At 38.8% G+C, this 26,111-nt stretch overlaps 1 protein-coding gene across 1 annotated transcript in view; it reads right to left on the reverse strand.

The window, feature by feature from the left end:
• COL25A1 (collagen type XXV alpha 1 chain) overlaps window positions 1-25,670 on the reverse strand; it is a 452,646-nt gene extending 426,976 nt beyond the window's left edge. The window contains exons 1-2 of the mRNA XM_029234563.1: window positions 25,044-25,670; window positions 23,895-23,964 (exon numbers count right to left, since the gene is read on the reverse strand). Of these exons, the coding sequence (XP_029090396.1) occupies window positions 23,895-23,964; window positions 25,044-25,340 (367 nt within the window). The 5' untranslated portion in view covers window positions 25,341-25,670. The remainder of the gene's footprint in view (window positions 1-23,894; window positions 23,965-25,043) is intronic.
• Between the last annotated feature and the right edge of the window lie 441 nt (window positions 25,671-26,111).

Raw genomic sequence — 26,111 nt, forward strand, 5'->3', positions numbered from 1 at the left:
GCAATACATATGGTTACGATACTTATAAATTGTCTAGAAACATTATACTGTGTATCATGTAATATACAGATGATTAAATTTATGAAAATTTTCAGCATGTGTTAGCACAGTAAAAACCATTGATTATATTTTATCATAAATAATTGAGACCCAGAGTTATTGATTTTTGAACTTTCCTTTGATTGTGTTTAAAATACAAAATTAGTTTTTACACAGAAGGTACATGTACATACAATGGCCCTCTTTATGGAGCCAGTGTTTTCGTAAGTCCCTTTTTGTCACTCTACAAAAGCGCAGGCTTAGCCTACCAACAAAACAGCCGAAAAGAACAGTAGCAAAGAGTAAATGTCCCCCTTCTGGGTCTATAAAAACTGTCCCTTCCCATCATGGAGAAGGTGGGCATGTAACATGGCTGGGAGGCAAGGACTGGAGTTATTGTGCATTGTGTATGATCTCAAGCGGCGAAAACCATCTGTCCTTTTGCCCTGAAAAAGGACGCCCTGTGAGCCTCTTCTCATGGACCATTATAGTCTCCGTCAACCCTAACACTGCATAGGCTTTGAACTGATGTCTGTCTGCCACAAAAGTTCATCGCAAGCCACTTTTCCCCAGAGGTTTCATAGGGTTTAGTATGAGGTGACCAACCATGGCCTAACAAAAAGATTAGTGTGTCTGGGCACAGAGCAAGATAGAGATATGAGTGACGCTCTTTGTAACATCTTGCCACACAGAACAGAGAACAGTGGATGTAGTCAACTATAGAATATGCAGAGGCGCCTGAGGGAGAAGAAAAGAGGACTGGAGAGGGAATCTGTCTTCACTTAGAAACAAGTGATCTTTAAGGCCAACAGGCGTCTTCCCAAAGAGTTTTAATAATTCTGTCTCTTTGTATAAGAAATATTAATAGAAATGACAATTTTATCCAACCTCAGGCAAAATTAAGAATATAGTGCAAAGTTAGGTTTCTCTCTGTAAAGTTTTCTTTAGAAGGCAATCACTTGGTAGAGCTGTAGAATTATAACAGGCCCTAGGGGTTCTCTACCCACCACCCTGAGGACAAAGCGGTAGAAGCCTTTCTTCAAAATCTTTGACAGGAAGTCACGTGAGTGTTTTCTTCCTCTCATCCTCCCTCCACTGGGCAAACACCACAGATCGTTCAATGTTAAACTCAAAGACAATCTCTTCTATAGCCTTCCCTGGCTCACTCCACGTATACTGCTCTCATAGAACTGATAACATTTAATAATGTTTATTACATGTCTCTTCATACTAGATGATAAGCTCTCAAGGATGAAGATTGTGTCATATTATTGTGTACACCTTAAGACAGTGCCTGACACACAGGAGGCAATTAATAACTATCTGTACCGTAATTCTTGAAATCTCCCCCATGATGGACAGCCCGGCACATGAGAAGGAAGACATTTTTTTTTAGATTGTTTTTTAAATTGTAGTTGATTTACAACGTTGTGTTACAAAGGAAGCCATTTTTACACAACCTCGCTGTTGGGGGGTGGGGGGTGCATAGCAAGATTTATTCCCTGTTAACTTCCACCTGGATCCAAGTTCTGCCCTGCAGTTCTAAGCAGACATAGTCCACCACACATCTGACGACAGCCACCCTGCTTTCCTTAACATCACTACCACCATCTCTAGCTCTTGTCTCTTTAAAGCTAAACGTTCCCATTTTCTGCTGCTGTTATTCCTACAAGATAAATTTTAGATGTTTTAAAAAAAAAAAATTTAGCTGTTTTTCATCCTCATTGCTTTCCTCTAGAACTGCTCTAATGTGACAGCATTTCCCTTAAAACTAAACAAAACGCTATGTGCATGGTTCAAACTGCATATCACCCAGTAGAACTACTACCTACTTGTTCCATGCACAATACTGTTATTGACACAACATTATGTGTCCCCCTTTGCCTTCTCCTTGGTGTCCTTCCATCCGTGCTTCTGAAAGGGATGACTGAAAACTTCAGTGGAATTAGGACCTGTTTTCTCAATGACAATATATTTAACCAAACAGACAGGAAACCCCTGTGTAAAGTCCATCATCATCCATACATTCGTAGTAATTTAGAACTTTTCTTAAAAGCCCAAGATTATAAGCAGTTGCTTCAAGGAATTAGCCTGACTGAAATACAAGAGGCAGGAGTGGCGCAAGAGAGGAAGGAGGGACAATCTTACTAATTTCTTCAGTTTTGAAACAAAAATTTTTAAAAATTTCTCTTCTCAAAGTAACTAGCAACTAATTTTGGATTTTTTTCCTATAAGTAAATATCAGAACAATGTCCCAAGAAAATCTGTTTTCCTACACTTCAAACAACAAATAAGAGTCTACTGGAAATATTAACACAGTTCACAGAGAAATTTCACTCAATAGTAAATACCTTGGGAATCTTTCATAGAACTTAGATTATTTCCATGTACCTGACACTACTTCTACAGACCAATATTAGAGTCTTCTGGCCAATTAACGTATCTTATTATCATTATGTTACACCATGACTTGCATGTGAATATTTTCTCAACTCAATATGTGCTATGATTTTAATGAACTTGAGATGAATCAGCACATCAGTTCAGGCCACCTCTCTGCAGCACAGTAATAGAACTTGATCTATATAATTTCAAACCCAGTATAATCTACTAGTTAGACAGCATGCAACTATGGAGCTTTATAAATGTACAATGATTATATCCTCTGTCTAGCATTCATATTTCATATATGCTGAAATGGTATACTGAAATAAGAAATTATTTGGCAGCTCCAGCAAACAAAAAGGCTGGATGGCTTAAACTATTAAGTTTTTTTTAATTTAGTCCTGTAATTCCTTGGGAAATGTTTTTTATGTTTTTCCTATGAAAGTTACTTTGTAGAGCTGAACAACCACTTACTAATTCTTACAGTATTCTGAAGAATTAAATATACAATCATATATATAAGAAATGTATTTCTTATGAAAATTTACAATATGCTACACTGAGTACTTAGGTCTGGCTAATTGTGAGAAATTGCCTTCTGCTAATGATGTGGTCAAAATAAGAATATTCTCCCCACGGAATACCTTTCAGTTTCAATTCTGTTCACGAAGAATTTGGTGACTTGGACAAGAGGTTCACCTCCCTTGAAGAACTCTCTTGACAAGTGATTTTTTTAAGAAAGTAAACTAATCCTCCAATTTGTTACAACTGGTTTAATATCCAAGTTCAAATTCTGCTTTAATTGTAGTTATAAGACTTTCATAGTCAAGGACCAAGGAATGCAGCTGATCTAGTGTTTAGCCATTATGAAGGTAACTTTATGGTTTTTTTTAAAATATACATCTCTCATAATTAGAAGCAAACTACCAGTTCTTGAAAAGTAAAACAGCGTATAAAAGCAAATAATCTAATATAAAAGATATTTTATAAAACATGTTTTCTGCAGAACAGGCCACTTCTGAAAATCCTACAATTAAGGGTACAAACATGAATAATCAGCTCTAATAAAGAAATCCCAGTCTATGATTCTAAGAGTACTGAGAGATGGGGCAGGGTCTAGCAGCTAGCAAAGGAGCTACATCATCTTATGGGGAAGCTAGGGTCCCTAGAGCTCTTCCAAAAAACTGATCTGCACCCCCAGTCTCAGAGCAAGCATATTCTCACAGAAGCCTTCAGAGCAGAGCCAATGCAGAAACACTTCACTATTTGGTGATGATCCTTTTAACAGCTTGAATAATCACACTGAGATTCAAGTATTTGCCTCGGTCTTAAACTGGTGTCTTTCACACAAGTGAATGCTAACTCTCTGGGTCTGCTTTAGGACCAAAGAAAACATAAAAATATTAAGCACTTCAACAGGCCTGAACAAAGAAGATGAAAATATGAGCAAATTTTAAGCATTCCCTTCTCTTCACCGAAGTGCATTACTATCTGTTTAAAAGATGTTTTAAGATGAGAAACAACCCAAATGTTTATCCATTGACAGTATTGTTTCAATTACACATCCATTCAACTGAATACTATTTAGCTGTTAAAGCAACAAAGGATGAGACAGTATCACCTATAAAATATTCTTGCCAAAAATGCTTAACCTGAATTTTATCAATTTTATAGGAAACACACCCTTTTGGCTCTCAAAGCAGCACCACGGTGGTCGGCAAGAACAAGAGCCTTATGCAAGGCAGCAAAAAGGGAGCCAAGAAGAAAGTGGTTGATCTATTTTCTAAAAAAGATTGGTAGGATGTAAAACCACTAGCTATGAGAACTATAGGAAAAACACTAGTCACAAGAACTCAAGAAACCAATGTTGACCTGATGACCTCAAGGGTCATGTTTTTGAAATGAGCCTTGTTGATCTGCAGAATGATAAAGTTACATTTAGAAAATTCGAGATAATTACTGAGGATGTTCAGGTAAAAAAACTGCATGACTAACTTCCGTGGCATGGATCTTACTTATGAAAAATGTACTCTATGGTCAAAAAAAAAAAACGGTAGACCATGATTGAAGTTCACGTTGATGTCAAGGCTAGTGATGGTTATTTACCTCATCTGTTCTGTGTCAGCTTTACTAAAAGTCTCAACGGAGTCAGAAGGCCTCTTTGCTAAGCACCAGCAGACTTACTGAAAAAAGCCTAAAAAGTTTCAAGACGTTGCTTAATTTTTCTTTTGTGATTAAGAATGCACTCAAGCAACTAGAGTGTGAGTTTGCTATGAACTGACTTTATATCATGAGCTGAAAATTGCAGTCTTGAACAAATCCCTGACATCAGCTTACTATATTTTTTTAAATTCTTCTCTTTTCCAAAAACATTAGAAAACGTAGATTCCAAATAAATACGGTATTTTTAAAAGTTAGAGAGACGGGGTCTTCCCTGGTGGCGCAGTGGTTGAGAGTCCGCCTGCCGATGCAGGGGACACGGGTTCGTGCCCCGGACAGGGAGGATCCCACATGCCGCGGAGCGGCTGGGCCCGTGAACCATGGCCGCTGAGCCTGCGCGTCCGGAGCCTGTGCTCCGCAATGGGAGAGACCACAGCAGTGAGAGGCCCGCTTACCGCAAAAAAAAAAAAAGTTAGAGGGACGGAAAGAACAGTTATTTTGACATTTTAGCTTCCTTTTTAATCAAACAGAAGAGATTCTAACTTTGCAAGGAAGGACTAGCACTCCACACCTTAAGCTGCCTTTATTTATTTCTTGTTTTTGCGGTACGCGGGCCTCTCACTGCCGCGGCCCCTCCCGTTGCGGAGCACAGGCTCCGGACGCGCAGGCTCAGCGGCCATGGCTCAGGGGCCCAGCCGCTCCGCGGCATGTGGGATCTTCCCGGACCGGGGCACGAATCCGTGTGCCCTGCATCGGCAGGCGGACTCTGAACCACCGCGCCACCAAGGAAGCCCTTAAGCTGCCTTTAGAATGCTTAATTGGCCAGATGGTCCGTTCTGGAAGGTACATGGATATGAGCTGGCTGTGACCTAAAGGGACAACTTAATGGTGGTTAACAACTAATAATCTACTCAAAGCATATTTTTACATACAGGAAGCTCAATCGCAGTCAAGAATAGGAAAAGCCACTTCCAAGTTCTTCATGGTTATGTAACAGTTATTAATCTGTTTTTTCCCCAAAATACTGGTTTAAAAGATTATGTCCAGCTATTTAATAAGGAGCAACACTAAAGTAAAGAAAACAACAGTGGGTGTTTTCCTTTTTAAGACTATATAAGACCATTTGCTAGTCACTCTACTAAACTTTCTTCCTTGAAAACACTTCCCTTCCTTGAAAACCCCTAGAACAGGGGCTGTTCTTTCTAAGTTATAGTCAAATGCACTGTCAATATAATCATGAATTCTTGCAGAGTTTACAGAATATGTCAATATGCCCCCCTGCAGGCAGCAGAAAACCAGCTTAATGGGGAAACTGATGAGTCACGCCGTTACATTCTGTTTTTGCTTCAAGTACGTTTGAGAAACTAGTTCACCTCTCCATGAAATCGTGTTTTTATATGAAGAATAAAGTTCATACTAAGCAATTCTTCAGCTACTCCAAAAATACAGTAGAATGTTGATAGATTACTGACTGCATTTTAAATCCATCTTTCCATTGAATAAGAGCAAAAGAAACCAAAGTTTCTGCAAAGCCTTCGGGACAAAACTTCAAGAACAGTCAAGTGCTTCATAAATGATTATTATAATCAGAATACTCTTTTGTACTTAGAACACTAGAATATTTTTCCCTCTATAGCACGAAAACTAAACCAGAGCTAAATGGTGAAAAAATGAACAGACTTTGGAAGGAATTGTGAGAATATTTCACTTAACTATAGAATCAAGAACAGTTTAAAATATTTTTAAATACCATTTGCTAATTCTTTATACTATGGTTGTATTACCCCCTGCCTTCAAAAGTTCCCTACCATGCCAGTGAGGATGCCAAGAGATCAGCACATCTATTCACTTTCTAATGTGCAATTTGTATGCATTATGGGCTGTAGAAATGTTTATAATATTTGAATCACCAATTCCACTTATAGGTAATTATCAGCGATCCACACAAAGACATATATCAGATTATTCACTGTGAAGTTATTTATAAAAGCATTAAAATAATTAAAAGGCACAAAAAGAGAGAAATTGTTAATGGGGAAAGGGAAGGAGCAAGGGGCAACATAGGGGTAGGGGAGTAAGCGGTACAAATTATTAGGTATAAAATAAGCTACAAGGATATATTATACAACACAGGGAATATAGCCAATATTTTATAACAACTATAAATGGACTATAACCTTTAAAAATCACTATTAGAAATCACTATTTTGTATACCTGTAACCTACATAATATTGTACAGCAACTATACTTCAATAAAAAATTTTTTTAAGCTATGTGAATGCTTTTAGGTAGGTCTTACACTCCAATTTGATGATAGGATACCCTAGTTTAATGAAAACATTTATCAACCCACAAAACAATTTGCTCTTAGACATATTTTTTACCTAAACAGAAAAAAAATGTTCCATGACCATAAACAGTTAAAACACGATATATTCCCCATTTTGGAGATTCACAATACACAAATCCTACAGTACATAAATCTGCTTATATTTGTTTAACCCCGTGCATCTCTAATTTGTCTTGAAACTTCCTTCCTCAGAACATTTGTTAACAAGAAAAGGAAATGGCGTTCTGAGGAACACAGCTGGACACATTGCAATAAACAAAAGACAAGACAACTGAGTGCATGGATCACTGGTAGAAAGACAATTCCAAAGGTACTCATAAATAGATTAATGGCAACCAAAGGGAAAGACTACTAGAAAGCCACTTGGTTCTGTCCTGAGCTCTCTTAAGCTCGGGCATTTCATCACAGAATCCGAAGAAAACAATGTTGGTCGGTTCATTAAATTTCCAAATCATATGAAGCCAAGATGAGTTGGAAATGTATTGAAAGAATCATGATCCTAACAAATTCTGACAAGGCTGAATTTGGATTCTATAAAAATAGATGAGAATTTAGTGAATAAATATAATATAAAGGCTTGATTTGCCTCCCCCTCCCCCCCAAAAAAACCAAATCTATAAAATTAAGAGTGAGAAAGACAGGATGTAACAGCAGCATAAATGAAAAATAATTAGGGGTTTTCACCAATGCTAAACTCAGTGACAGTTAATAGAATTATGGAACCAGCAAGAAAATTACTATAATATTAGGCTGCATTAATCAGTAGTAATAGTATCCAGACCTAGGGAAGTTTTCTTCTCTCTCCCTCCGGTATATATGCCCGCCAGGCCATCTGGAGCTTTATTCAAATCAATGTGCAACACTTTAAGAAAGAAGTAGACAACCCGAAATGCCTGAAGGAGCCAAGGGCATTTATTCCAAAAATAAAAACCTCAATAAGAAATACAATAGGTGATTTCAAATATTTGAAGAGTTGTCATAGGACAGAGGTATTTGATTTATTTTTTATGATGCAGGGTGGGGATGGTGTACAGAATCAAATGAATGCCCACAAGAAGATGAATTTTAACCTAACAAACAGAAGAAACTTTTTAATAAACCAGTCTAAAGATTGAATGATCTATTCAAGAGACAATCATAAGTTAATGACCATTTAACCAGAATGTCACAGAGGGAATTCAAGTACCAGGTGCAAATGTAAGTCTGGATAACCCTTAAAGACACTCCCAGCATTGAGATTCTAAAATACTATCAGAGACAGCATTACCACTTGGAGATATTACCAAGAACCACGCAGTACACTCTATGGAATCAAGGACACCAGTGCCAACGGGTACCAGAAACTGACTCAGGAGATCTGGTTGTGATTTTGCAGGATTTTGCAAGCCCATCGTTAAACAGTCATTGTTAAAAGTTAAATTATATAAACTTACAATGAAGTAAATTATATTAAAAACAAAGCTAATAAACACCCAAACTTATCACTTTCTAATGCCACTTTGTTAACTTGCAATTGAGGGAATTCAATTCTGACTCTGGTAGGATAGTCACACCTTGGAAATCTACAAATGCTACAAATCGGGGCTTTTTTTTTTTTTGAGAGCGGTTGTTAAGTATTTATCATCAGCACATCACATCAGTAGTACCTTTCATCAACAACTATTTATTAAGCTCCCACATATACAGCTTTAGGCTGTGTGAAATAGAAGTACAAATCAAAGCAATCTTCCTCAGGAAACAGGAAAACCAGAACTAGGAAGCAATATCTGAACTTTGAAAAGTGATCTGCCTTTTTATTGAATACACTGTGGTACATTTATACAACGGATTACTCTACAGCCTTTAGAAAGAATGATGGAAATCAATGTGTGTTGGGAAGATACACAACAAACTAATAACAGTAGACTCCTCTAGCGAGGAGTGTACCATTTTTAATACAAATGTTTGCTTTTTTGTCATATGCATGTATTATTTTAATAATAATAACAACAATGCTGTAATCAAACACAAAGAAAGAGGTCAACCTTGGGCAATACTTTGACCACCAGGTAAAAAGAGAGAAGCAGCCACAGGGAGAAAAGAGAAGTGGCCTTGACAAAAGCAGTAGAAGCAGAGATAAAATTCTTAAGCTCAGAGGACACTGCACTGGACGCCTCCTGCTGAGGGGATGATAATACGTCCTGACTGTTCTGACCACCTCCCATCTCCTATTCTTCTAGGGCAGCGGTCCCCAACCTTTTTGGCACCAGGGACCAGTTTCATGGAAAACAATTTTTCCATGGATCAGGGGGCGGGGGGCTGGGGGAGTGGTTTTGGAATGATTCAAGTGCATTACATTTATTGTGCACTTTATTTCTATTATTATTACATTGTAATATATAATAAAATAATTATACAACTCACCATAATGCAGAATCAGTGGGACCCCTGAGCTTGTTTTCACTTGCCAGTTACTGACAGGGTTTTGATATGAGTCTGCCAGCAACTGATTTATTATGGTCTCTGTGCAGTCAAACCTCTCTGCTAATGATAATCTATATTTGCAGCCGCTCCCCAGCGCTAGTATCACCGCCTCAGCTCCACCTCAGATCATCAGGCATTAGATTCTCACAAGGATTATGCAACCTAGATCCCTCGTATGTGGAATTCACAGTAGGGTTCGTGCTCCTATGAGAATCTAATGCTGTTGCTTATCTGACAGGAGGCAGAGCTCAGAAGGTAATGCGAGTGATATGGAGTGGCGATGGGGAGCGGCTGTAAATACAGGTGAAGCTTCACTCACTCACCGGCTGCTCACCTCCTGCTGTGCGGCCCAGTTCCTAACAGGCCACGGACGGGTACCAGTCCATGGCCCAGGGGTTGGGGACCCCTGTTCTAGAGGAGCCAGCTGCAGAGTTGATATTCCTGCCTTCCTTACTCACTGGGTATCCTGAAATCGCTAGCAGTGATTTCGACCCCTGGGGGACATCTGGTAATGTTGAGACACTGTTTCATTATGGAAATTGAGTGCAACTGGTATCGAGTCAGGAGAGGCCAGGGATGCTGCTAAATATTCTACAATGCACAGGACCACCCCCCACAACAAAGAATTATCCAGTCCAAGATGTCAGCGGTAACAAAGCTGAGAATCCCTGCACCACTGTTACTTAAGGCCACCTGAATGGACCTCTGTTCTTTAAAAGCCAAGAGAGGCTAGCCAAGACCCAGAGATGCTCTCCTCACTAGAAAACATGGCCATAGAATCTGAACTGATATTTAAGAAACCCTGCAAGTCTCCTTAAAAATAACTGCCATGGAAAGTACACTGGAGAGGGGTTAAAAATGTTACACTTGACCTAACAACGCACAGATTCAAAAATTATATATTAAATTATATATATGTAAATATATATTAATAATACAATATATATATTAAATTATATATTAAATTATAATATAATTTATATTCAGAAAAAACATCTAATTGGTATGGCACCATCATTTCCGCAAAGTATCACAGTACTCATTAGAGAACTTTTCCATTTTCTAGAAAAAAGTCTCTTAGAAATTCAAATATCAACTCCTCTAACAACACGTTGCTATTTTTGAAGTTATGAAAAGTAAATGAAGTGGAATTATGAGTTCAAATACCAATTATTGTTATAGTTTTAAATCCATTAAAATTGGATACAGTTGGCTACAGGCTATACTTTTGTAGCTTTTACTTCTCTTGTAGTCCAGTCTACATATCTGACACCATTGTTCCTTCATAAGAGCTTAGCAGCCTACTTATTTCTTTAAATAGTAAAGCATATGGCACTGGGTCTCATTCATAGTTAATCGCAATAAATATTTTATTAATTGAATTAAAAATTGTTTAAAGACTACTACACACATGACCCCTTCACCTTTGCCAGAGTTGATTGGAGTGAGGTAATACCAGAGGTCAGTTACTACCCACAATATAGAAATTTTACATACTAATATCCAAAATATTTAATATTTATAATCAACCCTCTCCTCCATCTAGTAATATGGGACTACCAGAACATAAGCTGCTTCTGACGAAGCTAAATATTTCCCTACCAAAAAACCCACCACTCACCATGTACTCTCAATGTATCGGCCCTCACCCAGCCCCTATCCTAACATACTTTCTTCCTAGAATGTATACACAGTGCCGTTATCTAGCTTCAGCCATTCTTCTGCCAAAATTCCAGCGGGTTCAGCCAAAAGGTGGCAGCAACTGAAACAGGTAGGAACAAAGAAGAGCATCCATACACCTAGGCAGCTGAGGGCTAAGCTGTTTGGGATGCTGGTAAGTGAACAGTGTGGGCAGGTAGTGGCAGAAGGGGAGGGAGATCAAACAAGGCAGGGACAACAGGAGAGGTGACTGGCCAAGAACAGGAAATAAATCTTAAGAGTATGGACTAAAGACAAGCTGTCTGAAGTAGCAACGCATGAATGAATACGAAGGGAATTGGATGGAGTGTCCAACGGAAAGCCAAACTAGTAGGTAACTGAAGTCAAAGCCAGGATGCCCAAAATAGCAGCACAGAATCCCAGAGGCAACCACATGCTCACACCAGGCAAATATGGCCTATGTAAATGTAGTTGCCTGGGCATAGTGTACCAAAACCCAAGAGCAAGGTCAGCAATTCCTTCTTTTACATTAGTGAAACTACTCACGGATACCCAAATACAGGAAGCTGAGTCTTCCGAAGTGGTCTCTACCTTAAACAAATCTTCAGTGTTACCATTTTAAAGGCTACTTACGTACATCATGCCAGTAATATAGGCATAGCGATCAGCACTCCCCCCACCATGGGTCTAGTACATAAAGTACATAAAGCCTAACTGAAAGGAACTGTCCTTTAAATAATTTTAGCAACAATAAGAAAATTGAGTACCACAAGATAAGAACACAGATAAAGACAAAAAATAAATAACCATTACTACACTGAAGAGAAAAAAAAAATTCTTACCTAAAGAATTTTTTCCTGTAAAGTTGCTTTAGTGTAATGTAGGGGGAAAATATGCACTCCAGCAGAAAACTATGCATTGTCTAGAGCACACCCTTCCTACTTATGTCATTCTGATTCTTTGGGAGCTATTTTAAAACTCTGTAAGTTGTAGATAACTAATAACAAAGCCAAATAAATCTTGTCTATAGACATGCAAATTCTTTCTGGCTGAGTGCAATTGACTTGCCTCCTTCACTGTGGCAAAGTCCAGTTTTGCCTCCATTTATACATCAATTTCAATATTCTACAACTATAAATGTGTCTGTCTTTAAATTCTCCTTTGAACTGGTTATCACATCTCACCACCTACTTCTTCAATGATTTAAGTGAAGTCATTAACACGTTCATTTTCTATCTGTAGGAAAGTCATGGTTTTACCTTTTTTGAAAATTATCTTTTAACAGTAGTTTTGGAGAAACAATTAGTTACTTTTTGAAATTTGGGAGAATTATTGATATTTACCATTGATGCTTTCTCAGTTACACTGCTGGATTTAATCACAAGTATAGCTATTGCCCAGGAAAAGCCTAGAGGTTTGGGGACCTAAGGGTGACAAAGTCCCTGAATGGTCAAATTAGAGGTGGACCGTAGGCCAGGCAGAGTGTCATCCATTGAATGGAGACAAAAATAGAGTTTATACTCATGCTAGAGAAGGGGAGGAAGAGAGGGTGGAAAGGAGAGAGGCCTGACTAGAATGGGAGTTCTCATTCAAGAGTACAGAAGACCCTCTATTTTTGTAGTCTCATAGGTAGTACATGGCTACATCCCAAAGACAACCTTGTCCACTCTGTTTGCCAACAACAGCTCACTTTAGGACAATGCTTGTTCATCTCTGTCTCTGGGTGTATTTGCTGTGTTCATTCTTGGTTTTCAGAAGTTCAGTGACCATTATTAATCTCATCACATCCTATAACTATAAAGCCATGTGAATGTTCAAAATGCTAGTGGTATATGACTACAGTTAAACAAAAATGGAGACTAAAAAATTGAAAATGAGGAGAAAAATGATGTATGATATACATATCTAGGGGATAAATGTGACCGATTACAAAATTCCTCTATCTGGGATTTATTTCTTCTTGAGGATTGGGGCTGGAAGCAAGGGTTTTCCACTCAAACAGATGAAGGCTTAAAAGAATAAAATACATTCTGAATCTAATGTGTCATGGGGTCACACATAGAAAACAGAAAGTATACCTCAGACCTCTCAATTCAAGGATACTTTTGGCCATAAAAATAAGTTAACTTTCTTTTTAACATTCCAAAAATGGTAACATAAAGTTTACCACCAACACATAGCATTCCTCATACAGAACTTGATTACAGAACCAAAGTAATATTCAGGAGAGTATCAGAAGTAGCTGAAATCTAAAGCATTAAATAACTATGCACGGAAGGAAACCATATAGAAGAACATAAAGGCCCTGGTTTCTTTACGGATGTAGTTTCTCAATGCTAGAGCTTTTCTTTTATTCAAAACTTCCAGATGCATAACATGTAGAGTAGTACTAAGCCACGCTGTCAAGCTTGCTGCTTAAACTCCTGGGAAGTCGTCAGTATAACCATAGGGTTTTGACAGTAAATTTAGGGAATACAGTTTGTTTGGTTAGACCTCTTTTTTGCAGTTCACGATAGCTTTGGCTGGTATACTTGGTCTTTCCAGCCGTTAGTACTTGGTCAGTCTACCTTTGCTGCTTTACTAATAATTGTCTTCTCTCAAAAGGCAAAGTAACTTAAAAAAGAAAAGTCATTTTTCTCTTCCAGAATTCCTGGAAGTCTATAGTTTAAGGCTGTGGGACTTCCCTGGTGGCACAGTGGTTAAGAATCCGCCTGCCAATGCAGGGGACACAGGTTCGAACCCTGGTCCAGGAAGACCCCACGTAACGCGAAGCGACTAAGTCCGTGCGCCAAAACTACTGAGCCTGCGCTCTAGATCCCGCGAGCCACAACTACGGAAGCCTGTGAGCCACAACTACTGAAGCCCACGCCTAGAGCCCATGCTCCGCAACAAGAGAAGCCACCGCAATGAGAAGCCTGCGCACTGCAACAAAGAGTGGCCCCTGCTCACCGCAACTAGAGAACGCCTGCGAGCAGCAACGAAGACCCAACGCAGCCAAAAATTAATTAATTAAAAAAAGACTGTGTATTAAGGAGAAAATAAACTGCTCACCAAAACTCAATAACTTGTACAGTTGTCATTCTACTATCTGCCCAATAAGACAATCAAGGTGTTGCACTTGACCAAACTACTGTCCACAGCTATAGCTACTCACACAGTAAACAGCATTGCTGATGATACTGGACGTTCACCTCAGTGGGAGGAAGAGTTTTGTCTTTCAAACTTCTTTTTGCAGTACCTGTTACAGAATGGTTGTGCCCAGATCTACACTTCCTTTCTGAAATATACTACATATATCCCTTCAGTATTGGCTAAAATGTTGTTAATTCCTGAAGATTTTTCCTATTATTATTTAAACACAGATGCACAATTCATATATTCACATTGTACTGTCAATTTAAATTTTAATACATAAACATCATCAGTTTAACACAAATAAGAATCAAATCAATAAGTCTCAAAGATCTTAGAAGTATCTTTAATAACAACTTTCTCACAATATAAATTTTCTATAAATAATATAATTTGGAGATAGTTACTTTATGTACACTACTTTGCAAACCAAGTATTCATTATTAGTTGAAAAAAATCAATTGCTTTAAATAAATATAGAGAAGAGGCAATAGATTGCTGTAACTTGGTGAGAAACTCCCATATTAATATCCAAAATTAAAGAATAAGCAAAAATACAAAGGAAGAAATGTGAAAAAAACACACACAAAAAAACTGTCATAAAAAACAAGAACAATGTAATGACTTGAAAGCTTAAAAAAATAAGTGACTTTAAGACAAGGGGTGAGGTGAAATGCTGATTTCCTGACGCACAGTCCCACGCTCAATTACACAATGCACTTTTTCAGCTTTCCAGCGCTACCTCTATTATTACATCTCCTTTGCTATACTACTAAAACCCATTAAAGAACAGTATTATATTAACAGTCATTTCTGGATTCTATTCATTTTAATAAGTAATTTTGCTTCCATCATTCCTTGTAATGTTTGTAGTTACAGAATTTGGAGATGAGTTGTGTTGACAAACATATGGTATCCCGAGACAGAGGAGCTGGGATCACAGTGGTGATTGGACTTCCAGTAATTTTCTAACAGTATCCAATGGATTCCTAAGGTTCTTTGGAGATCCTCAGGGGCCATCACGCAGGGAGTGGGGTGGGCAACGGAAAGAAAAACCATATAGGGTTTTGGCCTCTGTCCCCTCTGACCTCCAAGGTCAATCATTGTGTGTGTAGCTGACATTGTATCCAATTTCATATACTGGATTTCCTCCTAAGATCTTTTCTAAAGGTTCAGCCTCCTTGAGAAATGCTAGAAAACACCTGAACCACTTGAACTCTAAGGTTTGTATTATTTTTAATATGTTTTGGCTCACAAAGACCTCAGGGAAAATGTTAAAAGGCATAGGGATAAGGATATTAGTGTATGTAAAGAGATAAGCCACAATAAAAGTTCTCAACCAAATCAAGTTGACAGATCTTCATTACGATCATTACGAATTTTTATAGTTAACTTTCTGTAGAGAACTCTACAATAAGCCCTAGAGATACACAGATACAAACCAGAACCCCAGCCATGGAGCTCATAAATGAGATTGGTAGAAATGGAATCACAACCCACTCCCTCAGGAAGTGGAAGGCAATTACCCTGTGAGACCACTTAGCAGTTAGCATCAGGGTCTGCCCACAGGGACACCTGGTCCTTGACCCCCAACCAGGTTAATAACCATCCTCAGAAAGGCAGCTATTCAAGGTGCCTGTGTTCATTCGAACTTCGTCTGCTCTGACCTTGAGCCCTAATTTTTTAGTAGAAAAACGACTTTTAGTATTCCAAAGTTCACTGGCAAAGCCCTAGAATTTAACAGCAATTCTACCATGACTTGAAAGTCAAATGGTTGATTTTTATGCATGGTTCATGGAAATATTTTATCTTATGATCATATCATGTACATTTAAAAAACGCCAGCAGGATTTTGGATCCCCTGGGACAGAAATTGGAGTTTCACAATTCCTAGAAGCGTAATACAAACAACTTACCTTTAATAACTGTCAGAATTGACCTAAGATACAGGAATATTGGGAAAGAACTGTGCCAATTTTCCAGGCATATTTAATTCTAGCATCTCAAGGATCAAAAGTAATACTACCATTCTGGCCCTGTAATAGACTGGACGGAGAGACTCCTATGAGATTTCTCCCTGCAATTAGCTGCTACGAGAGCAAAAGAGGGTGCTGGGGACAGAGCTATAATGGAGAATTGCTCCGACTCTCTAACAATTGTCCAGATTTACATTATAACAGTAACTCTAAAGTACCAAGCTTGATAAATATGATGGTAAAGAGATATGATTCCAAGAGATTACAGGATACGGGTGGCTTTTTCCTCCCCCTTTTCACTCTCCGTTACATGTGAACTCTTTGATAAAAAAAAAAAAGAAAGTAGGTTTTACCTTTGACACGACCAGGCCTACTTCTAGTTAGACATATTCTGACTCTTAATATTACCATAATGCACAAGCTAGCGCTGCCTACGATTCATCCAGTTTACTCAGCCACTTAGCCTAAACATGAAAACTGTATTTAAATATGTGCTGACTACATGTAAAATATAAGAATAAAAACTTTGTGTACATAATTCAGAAGCCTAGAGCTCCTAAAGTCTAAATTATGAATATACAAATAAACAGACAGTTTTTGGCATTCCTGGCGAATCAGACTAAGTGATCAGACTAAGGGACACAATAGGAGAAAAATAAAGAACGCATCCCAACCATCATATTATGTGGTGACTGAAGTTGAAATGGAGACTCCAGATGAAATGACATCAAAATCACGATAGTGATTCCAAATGATTCTTGATTCTGAGAAATTACAAAATATAAGCACAAAATCTCCAACTGGTAAATTCAATTACATTTAGTTCATTTATTCTAGCTATTGGAATACAAGTCTCAAGTTCATATATGTGAATTGATCTACTAAACAACTGAACGTTTTGACTAATACAAATGTGAAATTTACTAGGTTATTTTAAATATCTTAAAGCTGATAGGACAGTCTAGTATTCAAATATAGATGGAAGAAATTACTTGCTCCTTCCATTAAACTTTTCCATAGCAAACAGAAGTCTGCTAGGAATTTAAGTGAGAAGGAGCTGACAGAACAGAGGAAGTCCCACTATTCAGCTCAGTTCTCCCTCCTTGTGGTCACGAAAGGAAGGTGCCTGCCATCTGGTGGCATTTCTTCAAAGAATCCTATCATTTAAAGGGCATAGAATACTCCGGTGAAGGAATATATGATACCAATGAAAAGTGCTCAATTTTAATTTGTAAGTGGTTTCCACTTACTTCTGCTTCCCACTCTTCTGCATCTCTTCCTTTTTAAAAGTTGACCATAAAACATTTTTTAATTGCAACGTTGCTAAACACATCCCAAATGAAACAGTAACTACGCATGTCTAAGAATTCAGTATGCAGGTGTGCCACAGTCATTTTTAACACAAATTCTAAAAAAATAAATGTTAAATATCATGGTGCATTAAACCACTATGTGGAACTTCACCCATATTGGCCAACAGGGAGGGTGGGGATGCTTCTGTGTTTAGCAGTCACATACTGGGCTATTGCCTGCAGCCCAGACTGACACATACATTGTTTTCCCATTCTCAGCTTCCAACAAACCACCAAGTAGCATCTATAATGTGGAAGGATGGAATAAAAACACTTTTTCATAATAGGTTTTGGATGGTTTCCACTCAGGATAACATAGATTGATGTCATTTTGATGAGTGTCTAGTGAGGTTCCCCCCCGCAGCAGACAATGCCTCCCTGAACTGTAAAACGGTCCAGATTCTGACACGTTTCCCCACCAGCTCTCCATTCACCTAATCTTATCGATGAGAGGATGCCCTCCTCCTTCATTCCTAGACCTAATCTTGACATTCAAATACTGTTTTTTAAAACGTCACGTAGTTGAGTTTACATAGTTACAAACCAATCAGAAGCACTACAGGTTATTAAGATCCTGAGAGGTTATCTGTACCTACACATTCTTCAACTGAGCTAGAAAGAACTAACACTTAGGCAGAATGCATATCCTTCTCTTAAATAATTCCTGGCTCATGGAAAAACAGAATTACTAAAGTAAGAAAGAGAAAAGAATATTTGAAGGATTTGCTTCTTAATGACTTTTAGACAAGAGAAACAGAGGAGAAGCTAAGAAACAAGAACACTGCTTCAAGACGCAATTTGACCTCGGTCCTTCAGGTGACCGAGGCATTTTGCCAGCTGTCACTACTGACCAACTAAAAATGTTACACCCAAACTGCTGTACTCATTAGGACTGAAACCATTTAACATGAAGACTTTAAGGCACTCAGATGTCACATTGTATTGTTTGGCCTTAGGAGAGGAGGGGAATGCCTGTTATTTATGGCATTTTAACATTTATGGCATTTTAATTTGCTTTCTTTCTACAAACCCGTTTCTGACTATTCCTTACCTTACATAATTGAAAATCTATACATTATTATGTCCTTACTTGATGCACTCTTTCCACTCATCTTGTAGCCGGTTAAGAAAAATGTACAGCATGAGTGAAAAACCATGCTAGTAGGAAATTCAGTTTTATATGATAAAGTAGATTTATGTTAGCAAGGTAATTTAAAGGTCTTCTCATATGATGGGAAAGGGTGCACAACCTCAAAGCTACAGTTAACCTTTATCTCCTCTCCAAATTGAGACGATGCCACAAAAGCAGTCACCAGAGGCTATATCACTCATATTTGTGAATCGGAGGTACTTCTACTTGCCTACATTTAATCTTACTTTGTATCCAACCATTTTCATAGACTTGGAGGACGTGGAAGAACCTCGGAAATTATGGAATATATCTTTTTTATTTCTAGCTAAACTCTCTGAGTAGATGACTAGACGTGTTACATTATTTCATCATTATCTGTGAACATAGAGGAGCCAGGTCCAGTGGAACTGTTCAGTACCACCAGGCAGGAAGTTTCAACTCTTATTCAGCCCAAATCTCACTGCTTTCAGGAGAAGTGTAGAAAAACAGATCACCATGCTATCTACCACAACCTTTTATATATTAAAGCCACTTTCTGTTTCAGTTGGCTATCAGTGTAAACCAGCTATCAGTGCACCTTCATCTAGCCATAAATTCTTGGAAAGCCAAAAGCCAGGTGAGGCTATGCAAACCAGCTTTTTTTCCATTGCTAGAGCTCTTATGTGTAATCAAGAAGCCAGATTTTCTGATATTATGATTTTCTCCTACTGTGAATTTCTCTTTCCCACCCCACCCCCAAAGAAAAGAAAAAAAAAAATCCATAGTATTAACAGTATGGAAGAAACTTTGGTCATGTGCTCCAAAGCACACTGTACTTTTTCTTGGTTGTACTTGTCATGCCTGTAAATTCATGTCATTTTTAAATGCCTGTCATCCTCATTGAAATGTAAGCGCCATGAGGGTAGATACCAAGCCTGCCTTGCTCATCAGCATTTTTCCTGTATCTATATATTTAGCACACACAGTCTCTTCATACCTGGAGAACTGACAAATACCCTTCAAAATCACTCTAGTCCAACACTCCTATTTGGAAGATATGAAAACAGAGTCTGTAAGTCATTCTTGGAAGTGATTTCCCCAAGATTGTACAACATGTTAATGGCAAAGCCAGGGTTAGAACTCTGGATTCTTTTCTTTTTTTTTCTTTTTTTTGCTATACTTTTATCAAAATTTTATTTGGTATGAGAGAAAATCAATATACCTCATTCAAAAATAAGATTTAAGAATAGCCTAAATATACTCTTTAGGACTCCCCCAAATTTCTCTCATTTGTCAGACATAATATCTTCAGAATTTTTTGTTGAACTAATTTACAGATCTATATTCCATGACCCCAATGACACTAAAGCAACCCCTTGATCAGGAAACGTTCTTTATCTGAATATAGCAGGGTCTATCATTAAAGCAGTCCTACTGGCAGATCCTGATTGCTCCTCCAGAAATGTTGTCATGGAAGAAAGCCCACTATCGGTCATCCAGACTAGAACACTGGATTCTTTATTGCCCACTCATGTTCTCTGTCCATTATGTCCCAGAGGTTCTTTCATCTAATACCCTGGGCAGGCAACACAACCAATGAGTAAGGTACAGAAACCTTTGTGATCGAAACATCTTTTGGTTGGCTGCCTGGTTCCCAGTGTTCTTTATCAGTTGGAACTTAAAACCTTCCCATAAATATGCCTGATTTGTACATACTTTATGTAGGACTCTAAGAACAGAACCCCGAATGGAATTGTACAGCCACAGGAAAGAGCCAATTTATTCTCTCCTATGAAGGTCAAGTTTTACAGAGGCCAAGCCACAGATGACGGCTGAATTTCCATGGTTCAGCTACTGTTAAATCAAATATGCTGCTAAACAGAACTCTAATTTGTACGGTTTTTAAATTTTTATTTCAAGGTTTCTTTAAAGCAAATGTTCAAGAAATAGAGCTTCTCCTGAGCACATGAAAAAAGTAAATGTGAATTTTGGAGAATGATGAAGTGATCTAAAATTGGACTGTGGTGATGGTTGCCCAGCTCCATAATTTTTTTTTTAATCTTTAAGTCATACACTTAAATATTATAAAATATATTTCAATAAAGCTGTTAAAAAATAAGTGTGAAAATGAGTCAGATAAAGTGCTTCTTTTTGTAAACATGTGGTACGAAGACTGTAAGTACATTCTTTATCCCCATACTCTCTTAAGCCCAGGTTCTACCTACTTCAATCATGGCTTACCTCAAGGTCAAAAGTTTTTCCTATAATTTTGGTGAAAATAATTTAGTAGACTAATACAATATCTTCACTGATATAGCACCAAGAGATACTGACTCATTTGATTATCTGCATGAATGATCTACAGATATATTTGTTTAATTAAGTATATGGTGTTCTAGTCCAAAAGCTGCCATTAACTAGCCATGAGGCTTTGAGCAAGTTATACATCTTCAGGCCTCAGTTTTCCCACCTATATTATGTGTCCCCATGGACACATTAGAGTCAAGTAACACACAATATATTAAAAAGAATAGTAACTGCTATCATCTGATGAATGGCCAATAATACGCCAGACTTCAGGTAAATTATCAACCTATGAGGAAGGTAGCAGGATTCCAATCCAGAACTGTCCAGCTCCAAAACCTATACTCATTCTCAATTCCTCATTCGACTTTGGGTTTCGATTCTGTCAGATGTGGGCATGAATCCTGACCTTGACTTTACTATGTTAAGTTAGTCACCTTCTCTGAGTTCAGCTTCTCCATCTGCAAATTGAGATTACTAATACTTAACTCTCGGGGTTGTTGTGAAGATTAAATGAGAGAATGCTTGAAAAACCATTCAATGAAAACCATTCAATGAAAAACCATTCGGTAACAGTCTTTCTCATGCCTCTCCCACAAAAGTTCCTTCTTGTGCTAAAAAAAAAAAAAAAGCTTTCAATTCTATGATTTCTTGTAGCCTACCTGGATAAACTTCACTGGGACTGAATTCTATCAAAAGTGAACATAAACAACACAGCATTAGTCCTTGCTATCAGTCCTTGGCTCTGTGACGGAGACTGTCAACAAGAGTGTCAACTTCAAGGGGTGGGCATCTGTCCACAGGAACTGAGCTGAGGTCACAGACTTGTCTCACTCTGCCCTATGAACAGATGTCTGGGTAACAACTCTTAGTCACTGTAAACGAAGGTAAAAGCCAAACCAGGTGGGAAGTATTGTATCTACTTTCTAATCCTCTTGGCCAGCCCATTCATTCCCTAAAACAATATCTCACTGACCATAATTCAAAATAGCTGGTTTTCCCCAGGATACTATTTTCAACATAATGCCTTTATTTTGATGATGTCTAATTATTCCACAAGCAGAAGAGAGTGTTTCTGTAACAGTGATTTGTCAGCAAGAAACCTGTTTAATTCTGTGTGTTGGAATATGCACCTTCAAAAGTTTACCTCTCAAGTAACCTGGTGAAAACTGGTGTGATGTGGAGCTCTAGTGGTGGCAAGAAAGTAAAGCAGCCGTTAGGGAGAGCCAACAAAAACGCCAAGGAAATCACCATTTATTATTTATTTATTTGTTATCATGGTGAAATCACCATTTATTGTTAAATTAATGTTAAGAAGAAAAATGGTTCAAAATGATCTTCCAAGATAATATAAGGTGAACGCTAAATGTAATGACTTTCTTCCAGATTACAAATTAGACCTCAACCACCAGCTTACATCAAACATCATGAAGCAGTTAAAATACCCAAAAAAAAACCTCAGTGCTGTGGTTGTCACTTTTCTACTTTTTACCAAGTTCACTAAGAATCCAATTAATTAAATACCAGTTATTTTTCACACAGCTAGCAAGAGTACTGTATACAGAAAACACTGGATTCTCAGTGGTATGATCAGTGAAGTCCTGTACCAACTGTCTTGGGAATTTAAATAATCCCTACAGGCCGGTGAGGTTGTTATGAGTTAATTCCTGCACTAGAAAAGTGCCTTCTTTGAATTTCTGACTTCTGAGGTCTTTCCCAACTTAAAACAACTAAGAATGAAACCTACAATGTAAAACATTAACTCTTTGTTTTCCTGTTACCTAATGTATATGTCTTCTCAATTGAAAGGGCTTCAGTTTTAAAAAATACAGCTCCATTATGGTCAACAATATAGCAGAACATAAATAGTAAAAATTTTATGATGTTCAATCAGGAGTTGACATTTGAAATTTCTAAACATTGTGCCTGGTTTAGCTGTGTCAAAACAAATTAGCATGAGGCAAAAAAACCTCAGAATGTGAAAAAAATTCAGGAACTAGCCTTTCCATACAGTGTAAGTATCTAAGTATCATGTTCCTAAACATGAAAAACAATGTAAGAGACTCACTTTTCTATACATGATGATAAAAGAAACTAAAATGTTCATAAATACATTAACACCATTTATCTGAAACAAAAATCTCAAGACTCATGGAAGTTTTTCATGACTTCTATCAGTTGAATCCACTAGATATTTTCCAATGGATATACTCCAAGGGCTTCCAAATTTTAGGTCTACAGATGACTGACTACCAAGCCTCAGAGGTCTGTGAAGGAAGATTTAATGATTACCCAGGGGGTTTTATTCATCAATGTCTCTCTTCTTCATCCTTCTACTAATATGTTGTCATTAAATTAATATAGTTCCCTAAAGCCACACAGAAAAATGGTAAAAATATAAGATCCTTTTCTGAGAAGTCATTGAGAATGCAACAGTTTGTAATGAACAGCTCAAGATAAAGAACTAATTTCCTTTCAGTCCTCATTCCTATAGGATAGGCGAGAGAACCTTTCTGATAGAAAATAAAAGCAGGCAAGGTCTACTAACATAATCGTTTGTCAAACAGAAACCTGTACTAATGCAACATTAGCCACTAAGGAATTCAAATCTAACGTGTTCTGCAGTCCTTTTCACCATAGATATCAAAATTGAATAACACGGAAGAATAATTTTCCATCTTTGAATCTAAGAACTTTGTCTTTGGACATCATCTTGCCTGTATTTTCTTTGGTGATTATCTCTATCTTCTTTGCTTTCCCTTAACAGACCTTGGTATGCTGCTTAGAATAATATCTGGGGCTTTATTTGCCATCCTTTTACCCAGACATGTTGATTTTATTAAAGTAAGTTGGGTCTGCATTCTTTCTTTACTATTATTACAGGTAGACTTGACAGACACAGGACCTTTGTTTTAAAATGCTCTGCTGTGGAGGAAACCTTGTGAAATAAGTTCCATTTTACCTGCTGGGCAGTTGCACTCTGAAGGTGCTTCTCTTGCGATTCTTATTTTAGCCATATGTTCATAGGATTTCTGTAGGAAAAGAAGAGGTATTAACAATCATCAGTAGTATTGCAGAAAAATGGATTCTTCAGGAACTCTGGCCATATGCCTGATTTACCAGCCTGCATAACTAACGTTTACATATGTACTTGGACTTTAGTCAAAAGGTAACAGTACCCAAGTCCTAAAAAAAGAAAATGACCATTCACATGGTATCAAGACTGTTGGATTTGTGTAACATCTTTCTCCATTCTTCAACTACCATCACCCTCTCTCTCAGCTCAGGCATATTCAGTCAGTGCAAAAAACCAGCATTAACATGTTGCAGTTCTAGGTAAGCTAGGGGTTTTAAAACAACCAGTATTTTACACATAAAGGTCAACTGTTTATCATGTTGTCCTGCCACCGCTGCCAAACAGCCTCTCCCTTGGAAGAGCAAGTTCCAGAAAACCCCCTAACTGTAGTTAAAACACCCCTGGTTTTGATAAACATAACACAGATTCCTTTCAACTCTCAACTCCAATGGCTCTGCATTCACAAACACCCATGGCACTGCATCCTTTACAAAAAACTCAAGCTACTATTTTTTTTTCTTTTTAAACATTTAATATGAAAACATTCAATGTGTGAAATAACTGATCTAAAATCATATGTAGAATTATTTCACTTTTAAGAGTGATTCTCTTTTGCATATTAATAACACCTATGGCCCTAACCTTCTTATACCTTAAAAAGGATATAACAGATGTTATCTCTGCAAGGAATATTCTCCACAACATTGGAAAAGATCCACATGCAACTCCAGAAACTAAAAAGAGCTGAAATGCCACCCTGCCCTTTCGGCCACCCTTCCCCCCTTTAGACCTCCATATATGTTTAGCATGCAAACATTAAGAAGAGTAAGGGAAGATGATAGAGACAGAGAGGGTGATATCAAAGTGTGTGCATATACAAATATATGCTACAGTGAGCAGAGATGGTGGCCTAGCATATATGTGTACACACAGCCATATCACGTCTGCACACAGTAAGGCAGAGGCTGGTCATGTACACAGAATCACGCCTGTGCAAGATGTTATCCACGTGCAAAACACCCCAGCCTTTCACACCTGAGCCAGAAGTCGCTCCACTTTCTCTTGCACCATTGCTTTGAGCTGATCCAGACAATCAGGCAGCAGACGGATGGAAGGGTCTCCTTTGGCGGATTCGAGGGCGGCGATCCTCGCCTGGAGGTCGTTGGTTTTCACCCCCAGGTACAGACAAGATATCATGGCCACTACTGACAGGAGGGCGGCCAGGGCGGCGCATGGGGACACGGTCCGGACACAACGCTGCCCGGCTGGGCTCCGGTCCTCGGAGCCCGGCTCCCGCCCCCCTCCTTTCCCTGCTTGCTTCTTCACCAGCATCGTGGCGGGGTCGGCTGTCTCGGCTTCGCCTCCCACCCTCTACCACCTCCAATAATCGTAAAAGAAAGAAAAAGGACGTTTCCTCCAAAGTTCAGTCCCGGTGGCTGCACAACTAGTTGGCGGAGTCGGAGCCGGGGCGCGGCGATGGATCAGCGCCGAGACCCGCAGACGTGGACCATCCTCCGCTTTCTTCTCCCCTCCCAGCTGCGAGTGAAAAGCACCCTCTGTCCGGGGACTGGTGGCAATAAGCTAAAATCCGGAATGAAACCCACCCGGGTGTCCCTCCTGGCCCCTCAAAGGACGTGGACCTCCTCTGAGGAAAGCGGCCGCGCGGGGTCCAAGAGACAGCGGCCAAGGCGCTGCGAGGGGCCGCCGCTCGCCCTCGCCGCAGAGCACCGGACCTGTTGCGCCTCTGTTAGTTTGCCTTATTTCTACCTATTCGGTGTCTTTCCTCACGCCGACCTGTTTCCCACCTGGATTCAGTTCCAGGTGAAAGGGCTGAGAGAGACCACGAGAGTGCAGTGCAAAAGGGGTGGCCAAGGGTGAGAGGAGAGAGGAAAACGAAATCCCCAAGGAGAAAATGCGAGTCGCGAGGCCGAAGTCGCGGCTGCCCGAAGTATCTCCGCAGCCTCGCGTTTGCGAGCCTTAAATACCCTTCGGGATGCTCGTGTGTGAGTGTGTGTGTGAGCGTGTAAGTGCGCGCGCGCTCCGACAGCGGCGTCCCTCCCCCGACCCCCTCCCGGCGCGAGGCCTCCAGCCCGCGGCTCCTAC

Source organism: Monodon monoceros, unplaced genomic scaffold (genome assembly GCF_005190385.1).
Source record: "Monodon monoceros isolate NGI ecotype Baffin Bay Population unplaced genomic scaffold, NGI_Narwhal_1 Super_Scaffold_20, whole genome shotgun sequence".
NCBI lineage: Eukaryota > Metazoa > Chordata > Mammalia > Artiodactyla > Monodontidae > Monodon > Monodon monoceros.